Consider the following 18567-nt stretch of genomic DNA (forward strand, 5'->3'; position numbering starts at 1 on the left):
GATAAGGCTGTGTTGTTACAGTGTAAGGAAAAAAGGATTGAGGTGACAAAAAGAGACACAGAAAGTGAGGAAAAGAAGATTGATAAGAAAAATTGAGCAATACAGAAACATGGTATCCATTTTAAAATATTTTAATGTCAAAGTGCAAAATTCTCAGAAAACATTCCAGGTGGCAAGGATTTTTGTTTTTGAAATGGCTGTTAGTGTCAGCTAAAGGGAGAACACTAAAGTGTGAAATACACCATTCAAGATGCACTGGGCATTTGAGTGCGACATGCTGGCAGGTAATACACAATCTTTTTTCCTCCAAAATCCATCTTTGATATCACAGTAATCGTACAATTAGGACAACAATAATTTGAAGTGATGCACTGTTTATTACAACCTTCTTCATAACTTTGGTTGTTTTTGGGCCAAATTAATGACCTCAATTGGTAAGATGTTGAAACACTTTCAAATCACGAAACATGGGAGATTTTTAATATAGGAAGACTATTGCTTCTAACTAATGGGAGGAAGGAGCAAAGCTGGTAGTGAGTGAATGAAGAATTAACACCAGAGAAAGACTTCCCTTTGAGTCTTCTCCCAAGGTAGGTCAAATCCTGATATTGTTTTTGTAGAAACACCTTGTTTGAAAGCATTCTACTAGATGTGTGTCTAAAACAAGGTTTAGCACACTGAAGGCGTTCTCCCTTTCCTATGTGCTGCTGTGGCATGAATGCAAGGAGCTGATACTAGAGAATGCACGTCTTCAATCCTTCATATCTACTTTTATCCAAAGATAGTGCTTCAACCTCTTTAACTTGTCTTGTTGCTCATTAAAGGGAAACAGCTCACGCAAGGGACAGTTTCAAAGACTAAGGGAGGCTGCAGGGTTTGCTGGGCTGAACAAGACATGCTCTAAACAACAGCTGCTTTACTAAATTCTCCCATCTCACCCCACAGCATTTCTTAGGTGTCAGCTTAAACTATTAAGTTCCTGAGGCTTAACCTGGAGAATCTTGAACAAAAAAAGGTCAAAATTCAAAAAGAATTGATGGATTCTTCTGTGAGCTTTTATGTTGCCACTTCCTTTCCACTCTGTTCCTCCTGAGGTACTCCTTCCTGTTCTGTACAGTCGTCCTTTTCACCCCGAGCCTCAGGCAGTCTGCAGAAACAGTGATTGTCTAATACCAGAAATGGTTTGCCCCGTGCATATGAAATAGGGTGCAGCCATAGGAATTCAGAGAGAGAAGCCACAATGCTTTAAATAAGAGCAGTGAAGTTAATTTTTCCTACATTAGATTATAGAAACTGGAATGCATTCATGAACAAGGAAAATATTTTTAGTGACAGACAAAAGAGCTGTGCTGCATTGTTTTTATTACCTGTGAACACCAGATTCTTCTTGCAGCAGGTCAGTGGCATCTTTCCCTTTTTTCTTTACAAATTCTTCGCTTAGGCCAACCTGCTGGAGGGTGCGCCTGTAGCGACGCTCTGCTCCTCGACGAGCATCATGCTGTGAAATTGAAACTTAAACAGTAAATACATAGAGCTGGGGATTCCCCGTAACAGTCAACTTGTTTTAAAGTGCACATCTGACACTCCTAATGGGGACAAAATAACAACAAAACCTCCTGTCCAAAATTTTTGTAACCCCTACAGTATCAAAACTGAATACTAGGACAATGTCTAACATCTCTCAAAGCCAGAGCTCACCCTTTCCTGCTTAAGTTCTCTTTTCTCTTCCTTCTTCTGTTTTCTTCCTTCCATTGCATTCCAGTCTTACCAGACTAGTATACTTGTGTCTTGAGTCCTAACTGTGACACTCAAATCAAAAACGTGCAAAAAAAGAGTTGTGGGAAATCCTGGAAGCATGTTTGCTTGTAATTGGTAAGAACTAACAACAGTGGAGTTAATAAATGGAGAGTGCCTGTGAAATAGCTTCATATCAGCTCAATTAAAAAACAAGCATCCTGGGTCCTATATTCTCACTGCCTCCTAATGAACCTTGCAAATCTATGTAGTCTGAGATGAGGGTTTTCCAAAAGGACTGGCCAGTTCATAAAGACTAAGGAGTTCTATATGGAAGGATAGAAACCTAGTATCAACATGAGTAAACACGATAATTCTTACCAATCTGGTACAGAGAAATGTTACCAATATTTATCACACGTGTGTACTCTGCCTCCATTATCAGAACAGACAGCCTGACCAAGGAGGCTACTTGCTGTTGAGAAACTTTAAATCAGCATATTGTCAGTGTATTGTCACTATGTCTCTAACCAGCTGTAATTCCTGCAAGGACATGGAACTGAAAGAGAAAACCCAGGGAAAATGATCCAGTACAGATTGTATCTACAGCTCAGGTGCAAGACAGATTAGTAGCTGGTACTGCGTGATGGATGAGATGTGCTGATGCAGAGCCTACAGGTGATAAAAATGACGTAACCATCATTAATGTTCTTCCACAGCAGTAGAGGTACAAAGAAAAAGTGCTTGACTGGAGAGGGTTTTAAGAAAAAAGTTTTGCATCTCTAGTCTATGGTATTCAGGTGCAGAATAGGTATTTATTTAATTTCTGGTGTGATAAGGCCTTGATTTTGATCAGACCATATACTGTGATTGCAGTACATACTAGGAATGGGTAAGTCCCTAGAAATAAGCCTGGATGTTTTTTCAAGTGGTAGGAAGGAATTTAAGTTACACTTTGGTGGCTTTTCCATGTGTTATTTTGAGTGCAGTCCAGAGTCTATGCAACCATTTGTACCTTCATACCCACAAATTAATTTGAGACTAGATTTCTTAATGGGTGTCTTAAATGAAAGGCAATTTACCTATTGCCCAGAAACACTCTGGGACTTTGATCAGTTACCTTGGTGACCTGTTCAAAGAGGTATGGTCTGTTCTTGACTCGCAGCTGCATTTCTTCCAGCTCCTTTCTGTATTCTTTTGTTCTGTCTTGCATATTTTGCCTGAAATGGAAAAATTGCCTACTATAGGTTCCCTCTGACTATAGTTGATCAGGAATAATGAATTCTCAGTGACTATTTCATTCTTTAAATCACTTTGGTAATTCTCTTGATTCTGAATGCTGGGAGAAAAACCTCAATTACTGACAAGTTATGGACCTATTAGCAAAGCTCTTCTACTAGACTGCAAGCAAGGAAACAGTGTTCACATTTTTAGAAAACCTTGTCTCTTATGTGCTTTTTACCAAGTTATACCTTACAGTTGACTGGTTTGTACAAATTAGTTTCTACAAACGTTAATCTAAAGGAAACAGTTCTGTATGGAAGGAGTAGTGTGGAATTCTCAAGAAATCCAAATGAATGTGGAATGGATATAGCAGCCAAAAAAGGTTAGACTAGGAATGTTTTTAGACCCATTTTGTCCTAAAGAATTATCTGATGATCCTCAGTTAGTGGAGCAAACAGTTATTTCTGTGCAGAGTAGGATACTGACCGATTCTGTTTTGACTTCTCCTTTTGTGTTTCCTCCAGACTTTTATGAGGATCCAGTGCTTTTGCTCGGCTGTTCACAGACTTTTGCATAGCTTGACATTTCATTTTCTGTTTCTCCAGCCAATAAATTCCTTCTTTGTCCCCTTCCTTTTTGTTATCTTGGGCATATCTATATAGAAAAAAGTTACTGATAAGCCCACTGTGGAATGCCAGACCACATGCTAGCTGGGAATTTCACTGTTGTAGTCCTCTAAGGAGAAAAAGCAAAATTTCAGCCATACAAGAGTGCAGTTTCCAAAGCAACTGGGAGACAGAGGAAGACTTAGCAAAGAAAGAAGACAGAGAAGCATTTAGGAAATGTGTTGTTGATGTAGTTGATGTGATGAGCGAAAACACTGATGTTTTTTCCTCCATTTTGGTCAGTAGTTGTATGGTCTTGTAGACAAACTTTTCTACCTACCTGATAGCTGATTCCCTCTTTCTAGTTGCATCTGTAATATGCACAGGAAGGGTGTTGGAAGAGAGAGAGGAAAGTCCAGGCAGAGACTGACTTTTTTGCACTGAAACCTTGGAAAGCTTCTGAGAATCCTGAAAAAAATGAAACTTCATTCAGTGTGTGTGTTCACAGACAGCTGCTAGTACAGAATCTCCTCTGTTATTTGCCTACCAAAGAGAACAGATGGGGTATGAGAATGCATTCATTCTTCTCTCTTCCATCAGCAGAGATTTACATGTGGATGGGCTGAGGGACAAGGGGAAGGAGACATGATTAGAGCTATGAAAGGGTGACTGAGCCTTAGCTGTCATAGCTCATCTCTTTGCGTAGAATTTTGTTCTCTTGTTTTGCCTAGACTTCTGCAGTACTCTCAATACAAGGGCAGAGGCCACAGGATGTTAAGCATTCATAATTAAATGCTATGAACTTAAGAAGTTGGTATCTTGACAGGAGAAAGCAGTACCACAGAAATATCCAGGTATCTCACCTTTGTCTTTTCATTAGCCTGCCTCTGCCTGGCATGGAGATTGGAGGTTCTTAGCTTGAATGGCTTATTACGAGTTGGCTCTTTGATTTCTTGTCTCCTTACTGTTTTCCTCTGAAATGCCCAGTAAAGTTCTTCAAAATCTGGTATTGTTGGATTAATCTTTGGCTTGAAGCTGAAACTTTTGTCCTGTAAGAAGCCAAGTCTTTCCTGCTTAGTTCTGGTGGCAGTTCGGGACTGAGGCTCTCTCCGACAGTTGCTGGTATCTATAGGAGCTACGGAGCTCTTGAGCAAATCATTTGCTCTCATTTGAATACGGATTTCCCTGTAGAGTTCAGCTTCTAAAGGATCAAAAGGAAAGCAATGAGAAGATTATGACTGACAAAAAAGGCTGTGAAGCTGCCACTGCCCAAGTCTACACTTTCCATTATGATGGCAGCTACACATACAGGAAAGACCAAACATCCTGTGCTCTCCTTCCCCCCCTTTTCAGCCCCTCTCTCCTCTGCCTCCCAGGGAAAAATAATTCAAAGATACCACTAAAACCATGGTAGGGTCTCTTTCTTAGGCATTAATTTTTAGATATCTCTTTTACTTATTGGAGCAATAACTGGACAGGTCTTCTTCTATTCTGAGGGGTATCAGGTAACTTGTGCCCTTTGTCTTGCAGAAGTGTTAATTAAGGTTCTACTTTTTATATGGGACTTACAGTCATTATGTTGACTGTGTGATACAAACAAGTTGTTCAACTATACTTGTAACAGATGATGGCTTTTCTATGTAATCTCCAGCAGTAATTGTCTATGTTGGAAAACCTTTTAAGTAAGGAACATCTGATGGATGGATCACGTTTTGTGACTTTCGTGACAAACTTTCCAATAGGAAGAATATGTTTCGGATTATAGCATCAAAGTGAAGTCCTTCCCTGTGCAGGACTAAATATTTGTGAAAATGCAGACAGTTGGCTGGGGGTTGGTTTTTTGCTTTTAGGGAAAAAAAATCAATACCGCTGTTTGCAAAATAAGATGGGTTTGCATCTATAGGTTTTCATTGACTGAAGTACGAAATGTTAATTTCTCCTCCCTTCTCATATACCAGATGGAAATGGAACAATGGTTTGTCCTTTGCCACCTTTTACCTTTCTAATCTATTTAGGTTAGTACACCCCAACAGAATGTTTTCTGATGAAAACTGAACTGGTGTATCCTCAAGAAGAAATCACTGGGAAACAGTAAAAAAAGGATGAGAAAAGCCATGAGAATCATTAAGCACTGGCTTAGTTCCCACATTCAAGTGTGAAGTCTGTATTGCTTACTTCAAAGTTTCAACTGTGGTAGCTTTAAACTATCTGAAAGCAAGCAAGCATCAGTAACATTTCCTTGGCTGTCCTTCTGACTAGAATGGTCCTGGCACATACTTCCCCTGTTGTAGCACTTAAGCCAGTGCAAGTGAGAAAGCAACTGGAAACATCAGAGAATGGCAGGAGAGACTGGACTACTACACTATCACTTAGAACCAAACTAATTGCCTGATGTGGGCTCAGGAGATATTGTTCTCCTCTCCTAGGGGTTCTGTGCAGAATGGATCACTTGGGTAGGAGTAAAACTGTCAGATCTAAGATACTGCATGGACCTTGGAGACCTATGGCACTACATCTGTCTTCATGTTTGTGCCACAAACCATCTCAGTCCCTTTAGTGTAACCAAAGGTATGGAATCCAGTGCAGGGAAAGATTCCCAAACTGTCATAAGATGCAGCAAAACGGGTATGGAAATCTGTCTGAAGAGCTCAATGCGCCCACATTTTCTGGGGAGTAGAACAGAACTGCTGCTGCTGACACTGATACAGGACTACTAAACTTAGGGCACTCTACTGCAAGGGTATCTATACAAAATGTAATGACCAGAGACACACAGGAGACTCAACAACACCAGGGGATGTAATGACACTGGCCTTATGCTCCAAGTGATGCCCTATAGGCCATGATCTTACCTCCGAGCATGGAGGAGACAGCAGGGGGACAGGCAGGGAAGTGCTTTTACAGAAAGAGCCCTGGCGTGTTACCTTTGAGTTTATCTCCAAGAAGTGAGTCATAAGTAGATTTAGGAACTTTTTTACTGGCTTGCTTCTGTTTGGAGCTCTCATTTGGGGTTGCTGCTGCCAGGAATTTTTGTCTGATAGCTTCTTTCTTTTTCTCTTCCTTCTCCAGAAAACTGAAGGGCCGCTGTGTTGCAAGTAGCAGCTCCTTTCTTTTCTGTGTTGCTGCTTGCCTGCGAATCTCATTCTGCTCCATTATTTCCTGATAAAGGGGCAGAAACACATGGGCAGGTACAGGCTGTGCCCGGAATTGTTTCTGACATTCAGCTTCATCCTGGCTTTGCCTTTTGTCTCTCTCTTTGTCTAGTTCAAGAAACATGTATGACTTCATCAACTCGGACTTTTTGCGAGCTTCCCGCAGTGTCATTTTGAAAGGCTGAGGGATGGTGATGGAAGGAATCCAGGGAGATGAAGCGCTTTTTGGCCTCAAGCGGGATTTAGGAAACAAGTGAGGCTTTTGCTGATCCCAGGTACTGTCCGAGGTGAGGTCGGTCAAAGAACTGGACTGCCTTATGTTACCAGATGTATGACTGAGACAAAGACATTATGAAGGGGAAATAAGTTGAAATTATTAAAAAACAGAGTTAAAAGAAGGAAGACACTATTAGAGAAAGACACCATAGGCTGAGCTGGCTGTTAAAAGACAGGCCAAGGGTTTGTCATTCTCAGGCTTCATATTTTCCTTTGCTACCAAAGTTTGTGAGCACAGCTGTGCTTGTTTTGTTTTCCACGTATAAAATGGAAGTTAGGCCTACTTAGCTTTGTCATGCAATTTATTATGCTGCTAGCACTCTATTGCCAGAAAGGCCACAAGCAAACCAGAAAGTTCCAACTTTAAGGTTATCTTGCTAATAGCTACTCAACATAACAGACAAACGCAGGAGAGGCAATCAGTTAGGCACACAGATGCACAAATCCTAACAACCAGTACCAAACACTAGCATTCCCGGGATGCTGATGGGAATGTCATTACAAGAAGCTGCTTTAGTGTGATGCTTGAGAGGTTCAGCTGGAAACTTTGTACCTGAGAAGACGACCATATTATTGATAATAAGAAAAAAACCCACCTGAGGCTATACTGGGTCTCGTTAAAATAGCGAACTTCTCATAGAATGTCTGAGGGTAATTGTGAAAGTGAGTGCAACTTAGGAGATTTATGGGAAGGAAAAAATGCAGGCAAAAGGAAGAATCAAGGTGAACCAGAGTGGACCAAGAACAGGAAAGGGAAAAAAAAAGCGGGGAAACAGAAGGTGTGGATCATGTGTGAACAGACTCCTGGTCAGTACACTTGCTGGTGGTTGCTGCAGCCTCTTCTTCTTCATAAACTATTTCCTTTGTGAGAGCATGCGTGTATGATCTGCTAGTGAATGTCAAACTAGACTAACCACAAGGAAAGACATCTAGGAGCTCGACCTTGGAAAGACCATAGCTCTGAAGACTGGATGCTGGATAGAAATGTGTGTGATCTGCTGGCACATGTTAAGCGTGATTAGCTGATGAGTAAGAAGGGGATTTGCGCTGTTCATGTTTTATATGAACGCTGCTTATGTGGGCACCTACTGACCCCTTCCTCCCTGCTGTGGCTACACTTGTGGCCAGTGTTTTGGCACTAAACACGTGCATTTTGGGACTTCATGCTCCGCCTCCTCCCTGGCCAGAAGGAGAAGGAATCCTGTACCCCATCCTGCTATCCTTACCAGGTATCATCCTACCTGAGAGCCTCCCTCAGCTTCTCACGCAGAACTTCCGCCTCCCTTCTGAAACCCTCCAGCTCCTCATCTTCTTCGAACGCCCCGAGGTCACCCCATAACTTTGCCGGGCACGGTACGCCCGGTTCTAACAGAGACCGCCGGCCCCCCATCCCGAGAGGATGCTCCCAGCTCCTTGCCCGGCGGCGGGAAATTCAGGAGTCGGCGTATTACAGCCTGAGGGGATGTCGCGTCAGCTGGAAGAAATGAAATAAATCGGGAAGTGCTCGTTTCGGGGTTCGACCCCAACCTGCCCGCCCGGGAGCGCCGCGGCCGGGCCCCCGCCTCACCTGCGGGCCGCCGCCTCAGCCCGCCCCGCTCCGCCCCCGGACCTGCACCAATCAGCGCGGCCAGCGGCGCTCAGGCCCGCCCACGTGGCCTCAGACAGCCAATCAGACGCGAGCTCCGCCGCGCGCCCCGCCGTTGTCATGGTTCCGCGGCGCCACTTCCGCCCGCCGTCAGTTCCGCGGCGATGGCGGCGCTGCGCGGGCGGGCGCTGCTGGTCCCGCTCGGAGCGCGGCTGCGGGCAGGGCCCCGCGCCCCGCTCAGCTCCGCCGCCTCCGCCCCGCCGCTCTACGATGTGGTGGTGTCGGGCGGGGGCATGGTCGGGAGCGCCATGGCCGCCGTGCTGGGTAAGGCTGTGACCCACTCGCCCGCAGTGTGAGATAACCGTGTATAGGATCTCAATGTCCAGGATCCTGCTGTGGGATCTCCTTGATCCTGCGTCATCGTATGGCGACGCTCTAAAGTTGACTTAAAGCTGTTTGGTGAGCTAATCAGTGATGAGCCTAGCCCTGTCCGTGTGTGTGCATAGCTGTTAATGGAGCCATTACTGTAGTGTTTCTGTCAAACATGCTCATCCTTAAATAGCTGATGGATAATGTCACCCATAGCTGAAAATGCTTTTCTGATTATGGAATCATAGAATGGGTTCGAAGGGACCTTAAATGTCACCTAGTTCCAGCCCCCTGCAGTGTGCAGGAACACCTTCCATAGACCAGGTTGCTCTGAGTCCAATCCAGCCTGGCCTTGAACACGTCCAGGGTTGCAGCATTTACAACTTCTTTAGGCGACGTGTTCCAGGGTCTCACCACCCTCACAGCAAAGAACTTCCTCCTAATATCTAATCTGAACCTACTCTCTTTCAGTTTTAATCCATTCCCCCTTGTCCTGTCACCACATGATCTTGTAAAAAGTCACTTTTTGTCTTTCTTGTGGGCTCCCTTCAGGTACTGGAAAGCCACAATTCAGTTACCCCTAAGCCATCTCTTTTCCAGGCTGAACAAACCCAATTCTGTCAGCCTTTACTTGTAGGAGAGGTGCACCATCCCTCTAATCTGATCCCAAGTTTCATTCTCTAACCCTGAATTTTAAATGCTGGAATACCAAGTTAAAATGTATTTCTGCTTGCTTTGTATTATTAGAGATCCTGAGGGTACTGGCTGCTTCTTTATTTGCAACATGGATTCAGAAGGGTGCAATAGTGAGAGAAACATAAAGAAAATAGTGCACAGAAGATCAGAGATCCTGAGCAATAAGTGTTTTGCAAATATAAGGGTTTACCTTGCAAACTTATGTTCTGTTTGTATTGTTAAACAAGAGCACAGTGGATTTGAGACAGCGTAAGGGTCCCTTCCAGCCGTGATACCTAAGGCTGACAAGCAGGTTTGGGACCTTTCAGGACACGAGGTTATTACTACACATAATTAGAAAATATGCCCAGGACACTGCTGTCTTTAGGGCTGCTGTAGTAGTAAACTCTAGATGTTGCAAGGATATGACTTCTCTCCTCAGTACCTCCTGCATCTGTAGTGGTTGGGATGCTGCAAGCGTGGCCAGCTCTGCTGCAGTGTTTTACACCTTACTTGAGTCTTCATTTTTTTTCAGTTCTCTTTAACTGGAAGTTTAAAGTCTAAACTGCCTGTGCTATTCCAGAATGCAAGGATAGAGAAAACATTAATGTAATTGCTACGTATCACAGAAGTTTTATTTTGATCTCCTAAAAGGTGAATTTATGTTTAGGCTCTGGAAGATGTGTTCTGTGCATGGAGTAAACATTGCAGATTTTCCTTGTTAATACTCCAGTAATGAATTTTCATTTAAAAATGGCACAAATTTGTACAAAAATGTAAGCTATATATGAAAGGAAAATATGTAATCCTTGCTTTAACTGCAAAAGGGTTGTCCATCTCAGTAACCGGACTGTAGTCATAAAGCTTTAAAATACGAAAGTTTGCCTGCCTGGTCAAAACCTGTATTGTAAATGTATTTCTTTATTAAGTGTTGCATCTACTCTTATTACAAAAACTCAGGTGTTTTGTTTTTGAGATTTTTGGCAGGAGCATTGTAACAAAGCCTGTATTTGCTTATTTTAGGGCATGATATCCACTTCCATGATAAGAAGATTGCTTTGCTGGAGGCTGGTCCTAGGAAAGAATATGATCACATGCCAGATAGTTACAGTAATAGGGTCAGTTCCATCTCACCAGGATCAGCAACCCTCCTAAGCAGTAAGTATGATTTTGTTGTTTGCATTTTTAACATTTATATTTGAGCTGGTTTTGTTTAAACGAAAACACTTTTGACCATGTGCTGCCTTCATCCTAAACCCCATAGAATTATTTGCCTTTGTCTCTGCATGCTGAGTTGTGGTTATTAAATCAGAATTCTCTCGATAACAGGGATGTGTGTTCTGGTATCTTGGTCTGATTTGTTATTATATAAATATTTGTGACATTAGGCTAGTGAAAGGTTGTAAGGTGTTCTCTGCAGCACCTGGAATGTTCTATTCACAAAAGAAGCTTAGTGCTTTGTAGTCCAATAACTCAGTCCTCAGTAAATGAGGATTAATTGTCATTTTAAAGAGATATTTGAGCCTTGATTCCTTACAGAGAAAGAAATGTTCTATCCGGTAATGGCTGTGCATTTCTGTGTCTGCTTTATTACCCAGTGAGGGGATAGTGAGAGTTGTCTGTTAGGTCAGAGGTTCATGGAGAGCTCTTGTTTCTTTCCTGCTGGCTTGTGTTAACAGCAAAACAATGTGATTCTGGAGCTGTGAGGCAGAGCTGGTCCTGTCTAGGGATGGTGCAAGCGAAGCCTGAGCATAGTCAGGGAAGGGTGGAGGAGAGTGTGGAGTGAGCTTCAGTTTTGTTTTGGTCTCGGTGTCACATGTGAACCTGTATCTCCATGTATTTGTGTCCTTTTTCTGTTTCAGGTTGTGGTGCCTGGGATCATGTCTGCAGCCTGAGATTCAAACCATTCCGGCGAATGCAGGTGCCTGACTTAGGGCTGCAAATACACCACATGTCTGTCTACTCTGAATTCTCAAAAGTACTTACATCAACGATACAAAGGTTTTTCTTCCTATGGTAAAGGGCAGGTCATGCTTACGTTCATTCCTGTCCCTTTTTTGTGGGTAGCAGTCAGAAATGCCTCTCCTCAGGGTCTTGATGCTACAGGCTGAGAGGTGGATTCCTAATGGAAGCTGTAGATACTGAGGCATGGGAATTAGCCAGGAAATAATGGTAAAGAGTGTATTGGTTGGGCTGGGATAGAGTTACTTCTCTTCACAGTAGCTTGTGTGGGGCCATGTTTTGGATTTGTGTTGAAAACTGTTGATAACACAGGGATGTTTTAGTTATTGCTGAGCAGCACTTACACAGTGCCAAGGCTGTCTCTGTTGCTCACACTGCCCTGCCAGTGAGCAGGCTGGGGGTGCACAAGAAGCTGGGAGGGTACACAGCTGGACAGCTGACCCTGACTGATATTCCATACCCATACGATGTCATGCTCAGCAATAAAAGCTGGGGAAAAGAAGAAGGAAAGAAGGGAAGTTCGGAGTGATGGTGTTTGTCTGTCCAAGTAACCATTATGCCTGATGGGGCCCTGCTCTCCTGGAATTGGCTGAACACCTGCTTGCCCTTGGGAAGCAGTGAATTGATTCCTTGGTTTGCTTTGCTTGCACATGTGGCTTTTGATTTTCCTATTAAACTGCATTTACCTCAACCCATGAGTTTTGTACTTTCACCCTTCCAGTTTTCTTCCCCATCCCAGTGCAGGGGAGTAAGGAAGCAGTTGCATGGGGCTGAGCTGCCTGCTGGGGTTAACCTACAGCAAGGTTGTAGGGTAGCTTTATATGTCAATTATATAACAGGAAAGTAGGGATAAAAAACTTGACTTGGAATTACTTTTTGAGCTTAAGCTAAATCATTTAATGAAATTAGTTATGTGATGCACTTTAGTAGCTGGGAATGGACAGTAATACAGGATGTTTCCTCTAGTTCTGTATTTCTAAATCACTGTGTCTTTTTGCTGTTAAGTCCCTGAAATGGACAGCACTTCCTTATCACAAAGCTTCATGTAATGTATTTTTTCTTTGTAGGTATGGGATGCTTGTTCAGAAGCCATGATCGTTTTTGAGAAAGATGACTTAGATGACATGGGTTACATAGTGGAGAACGATGTCATTATGTCTGCTCTCACAAAACAGTTAGATGCAGTAGCAGGTAGTGGACAACTTCTTTAATGTTTTATTTCCTGCAGATAGCTTTCAGTTACTTGCCCTCTATTGTGTGTACTAAGTCTTAAGAGGGAGAAATTCATTTAACAAGCAACTCTTGAGAAATTGGCAGCTTCTGGAATTGGGAAGGGAGGGAGAAATCTGACAGAGCAGGAAAGCACTTGCATATATAGTTCTCCAGAACGCAGTCTCTCCAAAATTGGACTTAATTAAAAGATCTGTACTCCTTGTCCAGAGCAGGCCTGGCAGTGACAAGGGATTGTCCAGATCTGTTCTTCCTGGGTGCCTTGAAAATTGTAGGGTGAGCTCCAAGGGTGCTGTTAAGACATGCATGGCCGTGGCTGTTGTAGCGGTTTCCTTTTTTCCTCTCTGTGTCATGCTGTGACCATGGTGCTTTGTGTTCCCATCAGACCGGGTGGAGGTTTTCTACAGGAGCAGAGCAGTCGGGTACACCTGGCCCCTTCCTTCCCACAGCTGTGACACAAGCCCTTGGGTCCAAGTTGAGTTAGCTGATGGACGCAGACTTCAGACCAAGCTGCTGGTAACTAAGCTCTTTATTTCTGTTGATAAGGCATCATCTCTAACCCAAATCCTTTCCACTGGATTTGGTTCTGATTCCATGTGTGCTGCTCCACCCATGTGGAGTGCTAGAGTGAGGTGAGTGGCTAACCCTGTCGGAGAGGGTGTGGGACACTGGACACAGCCTTCTCTCTATGTGGTGCAAGGAGACGCTGCTGAGTTCGAGAAGAGCAGAAGGGGCCACCTCTTCTGTTTTTTGGGGAATTTTATTTTCTGAATGAACAGACAATGTATAGATGCAGGCTGAGGTTTGTAGAGTGAAATACTAGCTCCTAGTCTTTCTAGGAGCTGCTGAAGAAGTTGCTTTGCATCTCTTTGTTTTACAGATTGGTGCGGATGGTCATAATTCTGTGGTCCGGAAGAAAGCTGAAATGAAGAACATTGAACATCAGTATGACCAGTCAGCTGTGGTGGCAACTCTCCATTTATCTGAGGTAAAATTCTGCTAAACTGACTCTTCCATAAGCAGCAGAACCTAAGAGGGTGATCTGGCTTGCAGTCCACTTGCTTCTTTCCACTGTAGGCCACAGACAACAATGTAGCATGGCAGCGGTTCCTTCCCACCGGGCCAATTGCGCTTCTTCCGGTAAGGTGACTCTGTATTTTTTTTAATGCTTTAAAAAATTTTTGTAGTCTAGTAACTTTATTTCTGTCCATGCCTTTCTGTGTTGGTTCTGTCTCTTAAGAATTTGCACATCTGCCCTTTACTCTTCATTTATTGCATTTTCCCCTCCTGCCATCTCACTTTATCCTTGGTATTTCCCACTTGTAACAAGCTGGGCTGGAACCGTAATTTTCAGAGGGACTGGTGTGAGGCAGGGCAGTGGGGAAGTCTTTGCACTGAATATTCATTTTTGCTTCTTTTTCTCTTTATATTTACCCTTGACATTCTCTTAAACTAGCTGTCTGACACTGCCAGCTCTCTGGTCTGGTCTACATCTCATGACCATGCATCGGAGCTCCTTGCTATGGATGAGGAAAGCTTTGTGGATAGCATCAACTCTGCCTTTGTGAGTATCAGCCTCGTGGCAGGTAAAAGGCTTTAAGAAATAGAATGGAATCCTGTAGCTTAAACAACAGTAATGGGAGAAGTGGATTCTGAAGTTCCTTCCTCTGGTCTGAATTATATTAAAAAGGCATTTAGCAAAGAAAAGATGACCCCTTGGGACTGAATTGGGTTAGCTCTGAAAGTCACAGAAGATGACCTAAATTTCCAAAAGGTAGGAAGAGTAGGCTCATCCCTAGTTGGAAATTTGTATGTCCTAAAATGGTGAAGATAGGGTTTTTTTTTTACTGTATAGTTTTGTCCAAGTGGTTAAAATTCAGTATTTGGAACTCAGATTTTTTTTTTTCAGCTGAGTTCTTCTATAGGTCTAGTTTGGGTCAACTTCCAAAGATTTGTTTGTCTGTTTCAGTGGAGCAACATAAACCACTCTGACTTCATTGACACTGCTGGGGCCATGTTTCGTTCTGCCATTTCACTCCTGAAGCCCTCTGGCACTGCAGTCCGTCAGCTGCCCCCAAGTGTTGCTAAAGTCGATCCAGAGAGCCGAGCCATGTTCCCTCTTGGAATGGGGCACGCGACAGAGTATGTCCAGCACCGTGTGGCTCTTATCGGGTAAGGTCCTCAGTGGTAGCCCTTGGGTGAGTGGGTGGCATGTGGTTAGAAATGACGTGAGGATAGCAACTCCCAGTCAACAAATTAGATGTTAGAAATAATATACTCTTCCAGTTTGACTTTATCCAGGTCCAGTTTGTTCTGTGTGCCCTCATGTCCTTTTGTATGAGTAGCTTTCTGCCCATTATCTGTGCTTTCTGTGTAAATTGAAAGATAATTATTTCCCTTTCATGGTTTGTACAGTCCAGTGAAACAATCCAGTATCTCATGCTGGATCTGTACTTCCCCTTACATTGTACAAGCCATTCTGTGCACCAGTTTGAGTTTTAAACTCACCTTTCTTGAACAAAATGACAAAAATTATTCCATGTGGGATGTCAGAGACTTTTGTATGGTGGCCTGTTCAAATAGGAAAATACCTCATTTCTTAGGTCTAAGGTCGCATGTACTTTCTTCTCTGCCCCGGCTGCAGTATGGTGGTAGCTTTTAGTAATTCTTGGATGCTACACTTCTGTGTGGTGCACTTTTCATCTTTCCAACCTGTGAGCCACTCTGTGCTTGGGAGCACTCTGTGCTTTATAGCTTGGTAAAGTACATGATCTTGCATTTCGTATCAAAACTTAATTTAATTTCTTTAATTTTGTGACTCCCATATCAATATGTCTGGCTTTGTGCTTTACAGGTAAATCTGTTCATAGAAGAACCCGATTTTGTTTCTATTCAATGACATCCCACTTCTCCTTTACACTCATGTCTGTCCACTTTGTGCAAAGTGCCATTGACAGAGCTCCTGTTGTGCTGAGGTCACTTAAAAAAAAAAACATTAAGGCCTGTTCCACGCGTGATCTGAGAGGACTTTGGCTAGTCACCTCTTTATAATTTTTCCTTTCAGACCTGCTTTTTGTTACCTCCCCTTTGTCTTGCTTCTTACAACTGGAGAGGCAGTCAGGTAGTTCAGCATAGCATGCATGGAGGTACTGGATAAAGCACATATGCTGCTCTAAGTGGTTCATTGCAAAGAGGTGAGGAGTGCTACACTGATCCTTTCTGGGGTTTGTCAGCCATTGTGGCTTTCTTCAAGGGAAATAAATTTCTGTCTTCTCTTGCTCCAGGGATGCAGCACACAGAGTCCACCCACTTGCAGGACAAGGAGTAAACCTGGGTTTTGGTGATATTGCATGTTTAGCTCATCACCTCAGTGCAGCAGCCTTCAATGGGAGCGACCTGGGTAAGGCTCCAAGACAACGCAGTGGCAGTAAGAGCATTAGTCTTACAGGCCTTCGCTGCTCCACCAGGACAAGCAGTACCTCTGGTTAAGCGTGCTGCTGTCTTGTGTTTGAAAGCTTTGTTGAAGCAAAGCTGTTCTGATGTCCACTGGCTGTGGAGCAGTTTAAGGTTCTTGGGTGCAGTTTCCATCCCACAAATCTTAAAGCTGCTTTAAAAAAAATAAAGCTCTGCAGGATGGCAGTTAAAGACGTGGTGAGATGAAGAGCACTAGCTGGTAGAAGGAGGTCTTTATTGAGATGGACCATTTCTCTGTTCTCTTTCAGTTGCCAGAGGAAACTGCTCTATAGATAAGATGCACAGTTGTTTGTGGCAAGTGTAATAGAAGCATTCAATTATTTCTTCCAGGCTCCTTAAAACACCTCCTCAAGTTTGAAACAGAACGTCAGAGGCATAACGTCTCCTTGATAGCTGCTACTGATGTGCTAAAAAGGCTTTACTCCACCACACTGGCTCCTCTGGTGTTGCTGAGGACATGGGGATTACAAGCAACAAATGCCCTGCCTCCTGTCAAAGTAAGGATCTCACTTCAGTAAGGGCTGTAGGAATTGTCCAAAACTATTTGTGAAATATACACAAAATGTAAAGATTTGCTTGTTTGTTTTAAATGAAACATTTTTTGTTTATATACTACTTGTTTAAACTGGGGGGTTTGTGTCCTGAATGGGTCTGAGGAGTTCCTAAATAACTGATGGCTCAGTAGTGACTGAATTTTTTTCCTGCAGCACAAGGGAATACAAAGGATCTCAGTGTCTTATACTCTGTATCAGTAATGAGGAGTTAGAGGTCATCAGAAGTCTTTGGCTTTATTTTGATATGGAATTAAAATGTCAAACCTTGAATTGTAGTCCAGCAATGCACAGAAAAAACAGCCCTATGAAGACACCTCTTCACTAAGACATTGGGTGGCTTCACAGATGCACAGATGCCCACACTTACCTGTTCCTGTGCTGTTTTGCCTTGTGAATTGTTCCCTCATGGCAGAATTTCAAGTCTCTAAGATGGAAATTACCTGAGGAAGACAGTGGTGAGGAGATTTTGTCTTACACTGCAATCAGAGGGTCTGTGTTTATCTGCCTGAACTCCTCACCCTCTTGACCTAGTTGCTGCATTTTTGTGAGGTTCCTTAAGCCCTCTGCTCTCAAAGCTCCCAAGCACCACCACATTAGATTCTCATTTCTGGATTTTAATTTTTTTTTCATTTATTCTTCATCTTCATATTAAACACAGGTGCCCTGTTTCCTTTGTGTTATGGTCACAGTTGAGACACTTCCTGAGTTGAAAATCAGTACATTCCTAAGGCACGGTGTCTTCATTAAGGAAGACTATGCTGGGACTTCAGTGCTCAGAATTTTTTTCCTCTTTCTCTGTTTAAAAGAAAAGAACAAACGAAGACCTCTTTTCTGAGCACAGAACCTGTGGGTAACACCAGTTTTGTGCTACTTGGGAAGGAAAGGAATGCTACAATTTTGTTAATTTTCTAGGACATAGGGAGAGGTTCTCTGCACGTGGCTAGAAAGACTGGCCAAGAACTGTTGTTCATTTATATAAAAGGGAAGGTACCTAAAGCTTCTTTCTAGAACACATGCTTATGAATTACTTCTTTTTCTTCTCTTGCAGGAGCAAATCATGGCTTTTGCCAGCAAGTGATCCGTTGTCAGTCTGCCTGGCAGCAGCTTGCCTGTGAATGCATTGCCCTTAAAAGGACTGTGACTAACTTGAACCTTTGAATTGTTATTTTAATTTGCAATAAAACTGAGGGACTGAGCTGTGTATTACCTCATCCACTGGTTTATGCAAAAGCTGTCTCATCTGCCCTCCTCAAGAGGATTTAGGGTTTCTTTCCATAGTGCCACAATGTCTTCAGACACAGAACTGAATGTACAATGTGCTTTTAATTTGGGCCTCCTGAATGGAAGACTGAGGTGGAAACAGCTATCTGTCTTGTGGCAAACACAGTGCTGAATTTTGCCAACTGCTGGTTAATTTTTAACAGCTTTTGCTGCTCGATTACTTTCAGTTTCTTCTGATGTGATTTCTAGAGCTGTAAAGTCACTCCTTGGTTCTTGACACCTCAGCTCAGATAGGAGGGGTAGTTTGCAGCAGAGGGAGACAACTCATTGTGACAGATATATTTTAAAACTGTCCCTTATTCTTTCACCCTCGTCCCTGCCTTTCTCTTGATGCTTTATTTAATAATGGTGTTTCTCGTGGAACTGGCTAGTCTTAAGGGCTCCATGGAAAAGATACAAGGCAACAATAATATCTGAGAAAGAAAACAATACCACAACATCTTGAA

The 18567-nt window shown here is 43.0% G+C and overlaps 2 protein-coding genes across 2 annotated transcripts; one reads left to right on the forward strand and one right to left on the reverse strand.

The window, feature by feature from the left end:
* Positions 1-115: 115 nt before the first annotated feature.
* On the reverse strand, positions 116-8620 carry FAM161B (FAM161 centrosomal protein B). The gene is made up of 9 exons (XM_069017855.1): positions 8559-8620; positions 8233-8465; positions 6488-7050; positions 4427-4764; positions 3904-4031; positions 3445-3612; positions 2855-2954; positions 1368-1498; positions 116-1147 (listed from the first exon to the last, which is right to left on the reverse strand). Exons 2-9 carry the CDS (start codon positions 8379-8381, stop codon positions 1057-1059), a joined length of 1668 nt encoding a protein of 555 aa, XP_068873956.1. The 5' UTR covers positions 8382-8465; positions 8559-8620; the 3' UTR covers positions 116-1056.
* A 118-nt stretch (positions 8621-8738) lies between these two features.
* COQ6 (coenzyme Q6, monooxygenase) lies at positions 8739-18035 on the forward strand. Its single transcript, XM_069017860.1, has 12 exons — positions 8739-8900; positions 10644-10778; positions 11483-11541; positions 12650-12773; positions 13198-13328; positions 13693-13800; positions 13890-13952; positions 14269-14376; positions 14782-14984; positions 16097-16212; positions 16617-16783; positions 17889-18035. The coding sequence occupies exons 1-12, from the start codon at positions 8741-8743 to the stop codon at positions 17916-17918; spliced, it is 1404 nt and encodes a 467-aa protein (XP_068873961.1). The 5' UTR covers positions 8739-8740; the 3' UTR covers positions 17919-18035.
* Positions 18036-18567: the final 532 nt, after the last annotated feature.

This window comes from Aphelocoma coerulescens, chromosome 5 (assembly GCF_041296385.1).
Source record: "Aphelocoma coerulescens isolate FSJ_1873_10779 chromosome 5, UR_Acoe_1.0, whole genome shotgun sequence".
Classification (NCBI taxonomy): domain Eukaryota; kingdom Metazoa; phylum Chordata; class Aves; order Passeriformes; family Corvidae; genus Aphelocoma; species Aphelocoma coerulescens.

Coding starts and splice junctions, on each gene's coding strand:
- COQ6 (XM_069017860.1), top strand. CDS start 8,741: ATGGCGGCGCTGCGCGGGCGGGCGCTGCTGGTCCCGCTCGGAGCGCGG. Junction 14,985..16,096: donor CACCGTGTGGCTCTTATCGG/GTAAGGTCCTCA, acceptor CTCTTGCTCCAG/GGATGCAGCACACAGAGTCC. Junction 16,784..17,888: donor ATGCCCTGCCTCCTGTCAAA/GTAAGGATCTCA, acceptor CTTCTCTTGCAG/GAGCAAATCATGGCTTTTGC.
- FAM161B (XM_069017855.1), bottom strand. CDS start 8,381: ATGGGGGGCCGGCGGTCTCTGTTAGAACCGGGCGTACCGTGCCCGGCA. Junction 3,613..3,903: donor AAGAGGGAATCAGCTATCAG/GTAGGTAGAAAA, acceptor TTTTCTATATAG/ATATGCCCAAGATAACAAAA. Junction 1,499..2,854: donor TCTTTGAACAGGTCACCAAG/GTAACTGATCAA, acceptor TCAATTTCACAG/CATGATGCTCGTCGAGGAGC.